Below are 13883 nucleotides of genomic sequence, written 5' to 3'. Positions count from 1 at the left end.
AATGCTATCGTCAGAGTGAATACATATAGCGTTATAATATGAGGTTTCAGTGATGTCATCATGTGACCAGTGAAACAACAACTGGGCCTATTTAATGTCTATTTAAACACTGCAACAGGAACACATGCAGGATGTGCCACACTGAATCTCTGCATGATTAATCAACCACTGAGATGATCTTACTGAAGGTTATAAAGACAGAGGGTCTTCAAAAAAAGTATACAGTATGTAGTGGCTTCAGAAAGTACACACTCTCTGATGATCATGTTTTAAAACTTTATTCATGCTCCCACATCAAACAGACTCACAAATCAAGAAAATGTTAAAAAAAGAGTCAAATGTTCATTGGGATTGTTAAGGATGAATGTTAGGATTAAAAAACTTAAAGAACAAAAAACTCATAAGTGTGTTTTTTCTTCAGATTCAACTCCTAACTCAACTATGTTATTAGCTGTAGTGTATCTTCCCAACCTATCAAAGTTTCTATGAAGACACTAGAAACGCAATGTCAAGTATTTACAGCATGAAAAATAGACTGGTTCTCTCTAATATACACAGAGCATTGTTATATCAAAGTACATGGTGTAACACAGCTAATGTACACTTTCCGCACATTTACCATCAGCTTTGTTTAGATGGTAAAAATATGTATTGATCGTACTGATTGCATCAATTCCACTGAAACGAACAGATTCTGCTTCAACCTTGCGTTGCTTTAAATTCTGGTCCAAACATTAAATTAAGTATTCTCATCTGACTCTGACCATCAGAGAACACATAAAACAGTGAATTTTTACTTTTAACTTTAAAGTGGAATGCAACAGGAATGTCTTATACTACAAAGTAACTGACAAATAAATAATAGCACCCAACAGCTGAATGCTAAAGAGGTGTGCAAATTCAAAGCAGACAGTGCAGTCAGAAAGAAACACCATGAACAAAACAAACAGCATATCTAGATATTCTCTTCATGTCAGAACACCACCTTCTCTCAGCTCAGCACGGTGTGGCAGACTAACAGGCCTTAGAGGACTTGGTACTATTAATAAAGTGTGCCTTGTCAATAGACTTATAAAGTGCATCGTGGTTTTGTAGGTAGTAAAATAATAATAATAATGATAATAATAATGTTATTCTGCTTATTCAACCTCCGCTCTGTCCCCCGCCTTACTAACACAGTACAACTGGCAAATCATAATCATGGATCACTGGAATAGTGTTGTCATGATAACTGATGTTATGATATTTCAATACTGTTAGAAATGATTGAATCTAATAGTAAAGGACAGAAATGATACTTTGATCATGTGAGGCAAGAAATGAAATATGAACTGGTTATAGAATCAAAAAACAGAAAGCTATGGTACTGAAAAAAAGGTGGTACTGAAATTCTATTAAAACAAGACAAGGTCCAAACCCAGTATATGGACGGACTGTTTTTTCGAACATGTCGAATTCAGGACAGATGAAAACTGTTGTACTGCTACAAATACCTACTGTCAGTGGAAAACACTAAAGTCTACTCCAAAAAGTCACCAAGCGTCACTAGATGATGTAAAACCTGTATGTGTATTTGTGACATCATTGTATTGTATCTGGACTCTCTGTGCTCACAGATACAGGATTTTAATACAGCCCAGTTGACTATAAGCTGTCACGTGTTTTGCTGTTGTCAGACAACAGAACTAGTATGAAATAGTGACTGAAATGTGGCCCATTCAGAGTCACTTTTTGTGCCAATTCATTTTCAAAGAGCAACAGCCAGTGAGGAAACTCCAACACCTGGCCAGCTGACTAGTGGTATAACTTTATCACTTAGTCAGTCATGGACATCCCTGCTGATGTGGTCCAGCTAAAGTGAGGCTCTCAACAAAACTATTTGTTACTTTAAGATAAACGGTCTGAACATGAGCATCAACTGTGGCTGCTCTCAGCCTCCAGAGAGCTGAGGAAAATCAAATTCCTTCTCACCTCAAGAGGATGCTGACATGATCACTTACAGTTGGAGGAAAAGAAGGAAAGTCAGAGCTGCAGCTGGTCGAGCAAACAGCTTCAACCATGCACCTACACGTCTAACTGTCCACCTGACCTGTCTGACTAACAGGACTGCCTCAGCAGTTTCACTGTGACTGGAAGAAGATGTGCAGAGGCCCACTGCATTCTCCACATAGAACAACTACACATTACGCTGTGTAACACATTAACATCTCATAATTAAAAAGATCCAGATCTCAAAATTAAGAGATATAAAAATATGAGATAACTAAAAGAAAATGGATGTCCAAACATGAGATCTTTTACAATTATCATTATGAAATACTGACATTATAATAATGAAGGTGCTTTCTTGATATTTCATGAGATGGATCACAGAACTAAAAAACTGTTTTCTTGTAATTTCAGAGATACAGATCTTGTACTTATGCATAAGTTATAATTTTTTGTGATTATGGGATCTTGTAGCTATGACACATGAATTATAACAAGAAGATAGTTTTCTTGTAATTCTGAGGACATTGTCTTATAATTGTGAGATAAAGATTTTGTAGTTTCTTGTAGTTAAGAAACAGATGTCAGATTATAAGACTTTTGTAAAGACAGGATACAGATTCATAATCATGAGAGAGTTTCCCTCTGAGATATGGATCACATCTGAGATCTGTACCTTGTGATAATCAGATAACAGATTTGGTAACAGTGAAGCATCTCACATCTCATTCTGACATGAAAAGTCAGAATTACAAGTTAACATCCTGTTTTCTTTGTTGAATGCAGTGAACTTCAGACACAAAAAGACTTTTGTTCTGCAAACATTTCTCAGGACATTTGTATTGGTAGTGAAGTAAACACCATGGCATCATGACAACAGCAGCTTGTTAGACAGTGCAAGTAGAGGAGAAACGGGCCCATGTCAGGACCAGTGAGGAGGACAAAGGTGGGGTTACTCAGCAGGGTGTGGGATGCTGAATGGCTTGGTCATCCCTCTGATAGAGGTGGTGTTCCCTCCACAGTCCACATATTGGTACATCTCCTGAGACACCTGCTCCACATGTCCAAAATATGTAGTGGTCACAGTCACTCTGCAGAGGGTGGAGAAGGAGCTCATGAGGCAACAACACATCGCACACATGGAGAATCAAACACGTAGATCCAACACAACTTACTGCATCATGACGACAATGTTGTGAACCTTGATGGTTTGCAGAGTGCAGTAGTCACTGGAAAATAAAACAGCTGTTAGAAACTGTGCCTTGTGGGCCAATTAGAGAGTTACAGACAATGTTTTCAAGCACAGAGAACCTTCTTAACCAGGAAACTCTTCAGAGCTCTGTGTCGCCCTGTAAAGGTAAAGACTAAAAGATTTAGAATGACACATTTAAGGTGGTATTCTCATTCAGTGCAGGGGTGTACCATACAGTGGTGGAAAAAAGTTTCGGAAGTGTGCTTATATAAAAGACACAATTTTTGTTGCTATTCTTCATGTCTATATAAAGCCAGCACATTTGAAAGTTCTTCAGAGACAAAAATGGCTAAAACAAGGAACCCAATGCAGGAAACACGCCTGAAGATACAGATTCTCAGCCAAGAAGGGTACAGCTGCCGCCAGATAGCCAGGAAGTGCAGATGCAGTCATTCAGCAGTTGGATACACTCTGCAGAAATACAGACAAACCAACAGCTTGGAAGACAAACCAAGATCTGGGGATTCAAGGGTTTCTTCAGCAAGAAATGACCGCATCCTGATCCGCGTGTACAGGGAAAACCGCCGAATGACATCACAGGAGCTTCAGCAGCAGTGGTCAAACCAAACTGGTGTCCAGTGTTCCACCCACACTGTACGTGGCTGACTTTTAGATCATGGCTTAAGGTCCTACAAGGCTGTCAAGAAGCCCCTGATCAATGAGAGACAGAGGTTAGCCCGGCGTTGTTGGGCCCAAGCACACAAGAACTGTACAGGCAGGAAATGGAAGAAGATTCTGTGGTCAGATGAGTCCAGTTTCCAGCTTTATCCTCCTCCTGATAATGTGAGGGTTCACAGAAGGCCAGGCGAAGCATCATCTCCAGCATGTACAGTATCTTTTAGTCAAGCATGGTGGAGGCAGTATCATGTTTTGGGGATGCATGAGTGTTGGTCATCTCACTGTCTGTGATGGAGCATTGAACTCTGCCAAGTATTGTGCCATTCTCGAAACCCACATGCTCCCTTCTGCACGTGCATTGTTCAGTCAAGGTCAAAACTGGATGTTTCAACAAAATAATGCCCCTTGCCACACATCCAGGGCCAGTAGAACTTGGCTGCAGAAGCACTGTATCCAGGTCTTAGAGTGGCCAGCTCAATCCCCAGATATAAGCCCCACTGAAAATCTGTGGTGGATTATCAAAAGGTCTGTTTCAAAGCGTAAACCAAAGAATTTAGAAGAATTAAAAGCAGCAATTCAAGAAGAATGAGACAAGATTACCCCTCAACAGTGTGAAAGGCTCCTGGGGAACATGCCAGCCAGGATTAGAGCTCTACTGCGTGCTAATGGCAGGACTACTAAATATTAATTTGATGCTGTGATGGTTTATTTATTTTTTGTTCAGTTTTGAACACATTCTGTTATTTGTTGACTTTGACACTGACAATGTTGAGAACTGACATATTGAAACTCTCAAGAGAGTTTGTTAGATTTTCTTGTAAACAATAAACAAAAAAAAAATTGTATTTGTTTGTGTCTGTCTAATGCAGCCACACCTTTAGAAACACAAAAAAGACTTTTCCCCAAATATTTCATGATATTTGAGATTGTGTAAAATTTTAAGGGTGTCCGAAAACTTTTTTCCAACCACTGTATCATATGGTCAACACTAATACTGATATTCACAAAAATGGTTAGATCATGATTTTAGCTATGTTGCAGTGTACTGGTGTTTTTCCTTCATGATGACATTTATTGCACCACACAGCGCAGCTGTAACCAACACTGTGAAGGAGTTCCAGCCAATGCTAATGGCTCTATGAGGCTGCAGCACTGCTCCAGCTAAATGCCACTATGTTCACCATGGTAATGATGATGTATAATGTTTACTAAAGCCATTATCTTAATTTAGCATGTAAGCATGCTAACATTAGCAGTAAACACAAAGGCATTGCAGGCATTTGGTCACAAACCAAAATCTAAGTCAAGTTTTGACCCTGATGATGGCGCTAGATAAAAAAAGTTATAGGATGACTAAAGCTATCACAGTTCATCCTGAGGAGGACATGAAGGTCTGTACTACATTTCAGAGCAGTCCATGTAATAGTTGACAAGACATTTCACTCCAAACCACATGGTGGTGCTCAAGGGAATGGATCACCACAGGTAGAAGGATTTGTCCTTGGGGCAACAAGGATATCCAAAGACCAAGGACTGGTCCAAAGATTTGATATGGTTAAAGATATGATGCCAATCCAAACACCTGACAAAGAAAAGCTTCAAATATCCATCCTGTGTAGGTATCTGTCACTGCAATTAATATTGGATTTAACACTATTGAATCATTTAGGCACAATTTTATTGTCACAAACCCTTCCTATAATATTAGTGTTTAAAGCAATATACAGGTACTCAGACAGGTAGTGCCTGTTAACCCACTGTCTACACACCTGCACACAGTGCCTGTTTCTGACATGGATGTAATTAGAGTGTCTACCCTGTGTGCTGTCTCAACTATATAAACCACACCTTGAATTAGGCCAAAGTCAGAATTCAAACAGGTAAAATACAAGTCCAAAGACATACAGGTTAATTGGTGATATTAAACTATCTAGGTGTGAATGTGCGTGTGAATGCTTGTTTTCTGTAGATTAGCCCTGTGAGAGACTGGTGATCTGACCAGACTGTACACCACATCTCACTCTAAACAGATCAGCCTGATGAACTCTCTGACACGTGTAGCTGGTACTTCTCATGTGTGTAAATATCTGCTTCAGTATACACACTACTTACTACATGTAGCTCATCTCATCTGCAATGATGGTGGGAACCATATAATCAATCTGGAGACAGAAAAACAATACAGAGTTAGAGTTGTACCCACACAGAGTGGTGGTTAACTGGTGAACAAACACTGAGCTGTACCTGTTTCATGTCCAGAGGACTGATGGCAGTCATGTTACTGATGCGAGATTTACCAATAACTGTCTTGGCAAACTGCACCTGGGCTGTGATGTTGGCTACCTCCACAGAGTAGTAGTTGTTGTTGGTAATGTTGAGAGTGTTCTAGAAGGACAACCAGAATCGGAGGAGTTAAAGACCAACCAAATCTTTCCTCATGAATTCAAAAATGTCCCCAGATGTTGATGAAATTAAACTTGTGACTAAAATCACTTAACAATAACTCGGACAGGTGATAAAAATGGAGTTTAAGAATGAAAACAAAATCTGTTGAAATTTTCATTCACAGATAAAGGAGATGGAATTCCACAGAAATAGTCTGAATCCACAGAGGAACTGAGGCAGTACTGTATGCCTAAAATAGTCAAGTGTGGTGGAAGTGGTGGTGGAAATATTCCTAATACAGTGTACAAGTAAACTGATATTGTTTTTAGGTGGGCAATCTTTGCAAGTGGATAAAAGACGCATTTGCTGCTGAGCTCGTCCACAACAGTACATGGCTCAGCTTGTGTGTCAGTACTCCTGTCTGCTCCTCCAAACTGGGAGCACACCAATCCCAATCTGCTGCAGGGAATAAACTGATTGTGGATAAATTCCTGATACAATCTCACTTCAAATAATCCAGACAACTACTTTAAAGTGAATCACAGTGTAAGTAGCTGCAGGCTGTGGTGGAAACTCACTGTGATGTTGAGATAGACGCTGCGCTTGTCTTGGTCGTAGCTGACGAAAACAGATTTTACCCCGACATAGGAGACGTCGATGGAGCGAGGGAAGAGAAAGAAGACAGCTAGACTGGACAGTAACAGGCAAACGACCACTGACGCTGTTACATACAACTTCCTGAAGAGGACAGGGACAGAAAAATATTCCCTTAGTAGACACATTGAAATTAAACTCACCTAAATTTCTGTAATCTTTAAGGTTCACTCTTTTTTGTCTTTTACTTTTAAAATTATGGGGAAAGTTCTACAGTACTGCAGTTAGCTGGTAATAATGTACACCCTCCAATTTATCAGTGCCTGGTATTTCTTGTAGCATATTATAGCATATTGTGTGATGGTAAGCCTTGTACCTTTCACTCCTGTTCATGCCTGTGCTGAGGTTTGTGCAGTAGTAACTGTTGGTGGTTCTAACAGTCGCTACAAAGACACACAAAGATTAAAGTGCTTACGTCCTCCTGGGCCGCAGCCTCTGGTCACTATATGGAATCAATGCCACAAGTTGATTTTCCTGTCCTGAAACACAGGCAACAATCACTGATCAGTCACTGTCAGCTGTTTGGGAAACGGAGTCTGTGGTACAACTTAAGTCTATTGTGCCTCATCCCCTCATCAGATAATGAGGTGGTCTGCTTCTCTAAAGGCTCAACTACCAGTATGCACACATTGGTGTTACCTCTGGGGATCCTCCCAGTGCCTTGACACGTGGGACATGTCACACTGTCCCGTCCTGTGAACTCCACATAAGGGAACTGGGAGACGTCTCCATCTTTGCTGTCCTCAGTCTGGGTGTCCTCTAAAGGAGAGGTGAGGCTGTCCTGACCCTCATCATGGCCTGTCTGCTTAGTGAGGTGGGAAATCGACTTCCCCATAGTCACACCTGGGAAAGACAAGGCCAACAGATGCAGCTCAGAATAAGTATAACATAAATGTACTCAACCATCAGCTGAGCCTGGGACCAGTGGAAAGCAGTGTGGAAACAGTGAGCAGTAAGAGGGGACTATCCTCATAAAGACAACACACTGTACAACATCGTGCACACATGGGGAGCAGCTTCCATGACTGGCTAAACAATGACAGAATTGAAGGGGCAGATGATGTGTGTTCCCTGCTGTGGCTGCCATATCACACACTGCTCAGTGTGGCTGCACCCAATGTCTTAGTTTTTCTCAGTCTTAAATTCTAGTAAATCAAAAATGTGAGTGTTTTGTAATGATGTCAGACAGAACAAACTGGCACAGTCTCATGAGCATGGGCACTGAGGATTAGGGTTGCAACAGGGCAGAAAATTTCTGGTAAATTTCCAGAAACTTTCCATGGTAAATTAAGCTGGCAAATTTTGGGAATATTCCAAGTTGGAAACTTGTAAAATGTTTTATAATTGATGCAGAATAAATGAATAGAAACAGGTTTAGATGAACAGATGAACTCTCCTCAATCAGCTGCTAAATCAAGCTACAACCTACAGACTCTACAAACAGAAAACTGAAGAAGAAACAGTATCATAGTTGAGCTAGCTAGCACCGAGATAGCTAGCCTCTTAAATTCAAGTCAATTTAGAATCAGAATCAAAATCAGACTTTATTGCCAAGTAAGTTTGCACATACAGGGGGGGGCTAGACCTTGCTGAGGAGCCCAGTTGCAGACAAGAAGAAACTGTTCTTGTGGCGTGAAGTTTTGGTTTTGATGGACTGCAACTTCCTGCCACAAGGGAGTGTCTTGAAAAGTCTGTGACCAGGATGGGAGAGATCCGCCATGATCTTTCCTGCTTACCTCAGGGTCTTGGAGGTGTACAGGTCCTGGAGAGTAGGCATGTTACAGCCGATCACCTTCTTAGCAGACCAGATGACATGCTGCAATCTGCCTTCATCCTTGGCAGTGGCAGCAGTGTACCAAATGGTGATGGAGGAGGTGTGGATGGACTCAATGATGGAGGTGTAGAAGTGCACCATCATTGTCCTTGGCAGGTTTAACTTCTTCAGCTGCCACAGGAAGTACATACTCTGGGCCTTCCTGGTGAGGGATATGTTTAGCTCCCCCTTGAGGTCCTGGGTGATGATGGTCCCCAGGAAGCGGAAGGACTCCACAGCTCTGACTGGGGAGTTACACAGGATGATGGGGGTGGGCGAAGCTGTGTTCTTCCTGAAGTCTACAACCATCTCCACTGTCTTCACAGCATTAAGCTCCAGATTGTTCTTACTGCACCACATAACCAGCTGATCAATCTTCCTCCTGTAGGCGGACTCATCCCCACCACAGATGAGCCCAATGAGGGTGGTGTCGTCTGCAAACTTCAGGAGTTTGACAGACTGGTGACTGGAGGTGCAGCTGTTGGCGTTGAGGGAGAGGAGAAGAGGGAAGAGAACACAGCCTTAAGGGGAGTCAGAGCTTCACATGCTGTCTCCTGTCCGACAGGAAGTCTGTTATCCACCTGCAGATGGAGTCAGGCACGCTCAGCTGGGAGGGCTTGTCCTGTAGCAGAGCTGGAATGATGGTGTTGAAGGCAGAGCTGAAATCCACAAACAGGATCATGTGTAGGTTCCTGGGGAGTCCAGATGCTGCAACCATCTGCATCTCAATACCACCAAGACAAAGGAGCTGGTGGTGGATTTCTGCAGGAAGAAATCTGCCCATACACCCATATCCATTAATGGTGTGACTGTGGATGTTGTCCCAGATTACAAATACCTTGGAGTACACCTGGACAACAAACTGGACTGGGCCAAGAACACCAAGGCTGTTTACAAGAAGGCCCAGAGTTGACTCTATTTCCTGAGGAGGCTCTGGTCATTCAACGTATGTAACATCATGCTGAGGATGTTCTACCAGTCGGTGGTAGCCAGTGCCATCTTCTTTGGTGTTGTGTGCTGGGGCAGCAGGCTGAGGGCAGCAGACGCCAACAAGATCAGCAGGATCATCAGGAAGGCTGGCTCCATCCTGGGGGTCCAACTGGACTCTTTGTTGGTGGTGTCTGAGAGGAGGATGCTGTGTAAACTGCATAGTATCCTGGACAACAACACTCACCCTCTCCACCAGGTGCTAACATTGAGCAGAAGCACCTTCAGCAAGACTCATTCCCCCCCGGTGTAACACAGAACACCAGAGTTTGTTTAACTCATGTTTAGCTCATCTACCTCTTGTCGCGAGAGGGACAGCGGAGACACTGTGTTCTGAAGCCATAATGCCACTTTATCAGTTTCACTCATTTCACTTTATCACTTTACTTCTTGTATTTATTTTATTTCACTTGTACTTATTTTATTTCAACTATGCTACTAAATTTACAGTTCGTATTGTTGTGTATTGTATATACCTACGTTACTGCAATCTTTGTGGCATTTTGTTGCATTTAGTTACTTGTTTATTTATTTTATGTTAGCCTTTATTTTACTTTATGATAGCTTCATTCCGACACTCTCTTCACACGGTATTACTTTTCCACCTCTGTATTGCAACTGGTGCACAGCAATTTCCCTCGGGATAAATAAAGCTTCTTTAATACTGAATCTCTTGAAGATGAAGTGGAGGGCCTGTTGACTGTGTTGTCTACAGACCTGTTGGCTCTGTAGGCGAACTGCAGGGATTCCAGGAGTGGGTCGGCGATGGCTTTGAGGTGGGACAGCACAAAGTGCTCAAATTACTTCATTACCACAGTCGGGTCTGTAGTCATTATGTCCTGGGTCATAATGACACCCTGTCCTGGGTCAGGGTGTCGGGTCTGTAGTCATTATGTCCTGGGATCCTTGTTTTTTTAGGGACAGGGATGATGGTGGAGGCCTTGAAGCAGTCTGGTACATGGCATGTCTCCAGTGAGGTGTTAAAGATGTCCGTGAACACTGGAGACAGCTGATCAGCACAGTGCTTCAGGGTGGATGGAGAGACTGAGTCTGGCCCAGCTGCCTTGCGGGGGTTCTGTCTCTTAAAGAGTCTGTTGACGTCTCCAGGATGGAGAGAGTCATCCTTGTAATGGGGGAGGAGGGGGACCTCTAAGGCGTGCAGTTTTGGAGAGGCCCCGACCCCTGCTGTACAATGTGTCACCAACAGACCAAGGCAGCCATCTGTGGTGCCATCTTTTTTTCAACTACATTTAAGTTCCCTGTTATAGGCTAACCTGTGATTTTGCAAATGACCAGTTTATTCTCGTTATTTCTCATATATTCCCATTAATTCCCATGGAAAGTTTCCAACTCTAGAAATTCCCAGAATTTTGCAACCCTACTGAGGATATTAGCATTTTTCACTGTTTTCTAATGTTATACTGATCAAATGATTAATTAATCAATTAACAAAAACATCTGCAGATTAAAACATAATGAAAATAATTATTAGTGGCAAACTACCACCAGTTTCCTCAGCTAATATATCAGCTTTAATAATTACAACAGTAAAATTTCAGCTCTGGTTGTCTGTAGGGATTCTCATTTCCTTTATATTTTCTCTCCCAGTAACTAAACTCAGGATATCTGTTAACATAATTATCAAGACAATACTAGTTACAATGTGTATATCAGTGTGCTGAACACACTGAAATCATTCTCATACCAGATAACATGAGGGCTCAGTGGGGGCTGGATACATGAAAATAAAAATCTGTTAATTTTGATATTTACTGATTTGGATTGGTAACTGTTGTCTGAAGATAGCCTGTGTTTAGTTATATAGAGAGAGTGTTTTAAAAACTGGAAAACAGTCCATTGAGAATTTATCAGACAAATAGTGAATACTCCTGAGCACTTCATTAAAACATATGTTTCAGTTCAACATGTGTTATTCTTATTCTCAATATATCTTCCCATTCTGCCATTTTTCACCGTCAGTTTAATACTGCTGACACAAGATTTTATAACACAGTATCTACTGTGTTTCTGTTTTTCCTATTGTAGTTTTACATTATGTATTTCTTTAAGTGATCGCACCACTGATTCTAAAAACACTGAGCTGCTTCTGTTCTTGCAGTAGAGCAACCCTTCATTACGTGTACAGACAATTTGTCAGTTTGGACAGAAGTTTGCTCAGATTAATGTCTGTCATATTAAATGTCAGATACAATATCACAGCTGACAGAAGAGGCAGATGTGGTGTTACAGATGAATACGTCCTACACCATGACCTCTAGCTCCATACAGATTCAACATGTCAGTGTGTGAGGCTGGTGGTCTACTGGGTGAAGTCCGGTTCTTTGACATTAACGCTGTTAGCTTAGTTCAGGCCCGTCACTGTGAAGTTTGAGTTAGAGGCCTCAAAAAAACCTTTGTTACGTATTTGCGGGGGGAAACTTACTGTCAGAGACGATGTAGCGTTAGCCTGCAACAATATACAGCAAGTGAAGAAGTAAAACAAACCCCTCCCTAGAATAACAAATAGCAGGCTGTTAGCTAAGTCGAGAGCTAAGAAACTGACCAAATTGAATATTGTATTACGCTTGCTAACTCCTCCAGCTGGTTACAAAGCTCGTTAAAATCGAACACGGCCTACTAATAAGACAGAAATGGGTCAACTACAACAAATACACGTTAAACTAGTAGATTAGGTTCAGAGGATTACCTGACTGTGACTTTAGTTACCAGGCTACAATTGACGGTGGTTCATGAGTCAAACAGACATGCGCGGTAATGATGCGTTCAAACACCATGGGAAACACTGGCTTAAAGAAGTATTGTTCATTTTGTCTGCCACAGATACAACAGATAATTAAAGCTGCAAGCAGCGTTGAACGGGCCCTTGTGGTATATTAGGTGGTGATGTCGATGTGAAGATGATGAAGAGAAGATCTCCGCTGACACTGACTTACTTGTATATAGAAGTTTATTACAAAGTAGTTCAGCATCGGACAAGCACTGCAGTAGCCTGTGAGAGGATCCGAGCCAATATGGATCTCTCTCTCTAACAGCTCTGAACACCAGTATATATACATTGGTTGTTTACATGGTTCATAAGAAACATCTGGACCTTCATTCAATGCCTTCACTGTCAAGAGGAAGATGATGGGTAAGAGGAAACCCTCACCTTTAACCTCTACCAGCCTAGGGGTCACATTCTTAACTCTTATCCTAAGCATAAACCCCAAGGGCTAACTCAGACATAGGAAACTCGTAAAAAGTGAAAGCATCTGGAAACCTTCAGACATTCCAAAAAGGCAAAAACATACATAAAACATCCTGTATACTACACCCTCGCACCCCGAGCCTGTCGGGGACCTGCGGACGCGGGGTCCCCGCAAGTCGTACGACGCAGTTCTGCAACTCCGTGACCGCCAGACGCCGGTGAATGAGTCAGAAGTCCCTTACTGCCCATATCAGGTGGCGCTATGACTATACCTGAATATTGGCACGAGGATGTGTTCAGGCCGTGACACTTAGCAAACATGTGAAGTTTGGGTCAGATTGGACAGTGCATGCGGGAGTTACAACAACTTCCTGTTTAATGGCGAAGCATCGAAATTCTCCATGGCGACACAGAAAGGGCATTCCATGAAGACTCAGTCTTCACAATTCGGCACCATTATGATCTTAATGCTTGTCTGACCACATTTGACTCAATCGGATCAACCTTAGATAAAACACATCATTTCCTGTTGCCAATAGGTGGCGCTATGATTATATCTGTATATTTGAATGTAGATGTGTTCAGGACAGGTCTGTTGTCAAACCTTTGAAATTTGGGGCAGATCAGACAAAGTATGCGTGAGTTACAACAACTTCCTGTCTAATGGCGAAGCATTGAAATTCGCCATGGCAACACAGTACGGGTGAATATATTGCCCAATCTTCACTATACCTGAATATTGGCATGTAGATGTTTACAGGCCATGACAGCTAGAAAATGTGAAGTTTGGGGCCGATTGGACAGTGCATGCGGGAGTTACAACAACTTGCTGTTTAATGGCAAAGCATCGAAATTTGCCATGGCGACACAGCAAGGGCATCCCATGAAGATTCACAGTCACCATTATGATCATAATGCTCGTCTGACCACATTTGAGGTGAATCAAATCAACCCACTTGCATGAAACCCATCATTTC

The 13883-nt window shown here is 41.9% G+C and overlaps 1 protein-coding gene across 3 annotated transcripts; it reads right to left on the bottom strand.

The window, feature by feature from the left end:
* Positions 1-262: 262 nt before the first annotated feature.
* Positions 263-12468, bottom strand: tmem106bb (transmembrane protein 106Bb). 3 transcript variants are annotated; one of them, XM_018695444.2, is made up of 8 exons: positions 12406-12468; positions 7538-7741; positions 7314-7377; positions 6823-6982; positions 6104-6244; positions 5972-6021; positions 3165-3218; positions 263-3080 (listed from the first exon to the last, which is right to left on the bottom strand). In XM_018695444.2, exons 2-8 carry the CDS (start codon positions 7731-7733, stop codon positions 2942-2944), a joined length of 804 nt encoding a protein of 267 aa, XP_018550960.1. In that variant the 5' UTR covers positions 7734-7741; positions 12406-12468; the 3' UTR covers positions 263-2941. The 3 variants fall into 3 exon arrangements, with proteins under 3 accessions (XP_018550960.1, XP_018550961.1, XP_018550962.1); XM_018695445.2 differs by lacking the exon at positions 12406-12468 and adding an exon at positions 12142-12209; XM_018695446.2 differs by lacking the exon at positions 12406-12468 and adding an exon at positions 8635-8771.
* Between the last annotated feature and the right edge of the window lie 1415 nt (positions 12469-13883).

The sequence above is a fragment of the Lates calcarifer genome, linkage group LG3, assembly GCF_001640805.2.
Source record: "Lates calcarifer isolate ASB-BC8 linkage group LG3, TLL_Latcal_v3, whole genome shotgun sequence".
NCBI lineage: Eukaryota > Metazoa > Chordata > Actinopteri > Centropomidae > Lates > Lates calcarifer.
This window is presented reverse-complemented; position numbering and strand designations above follow the sequence as displayed.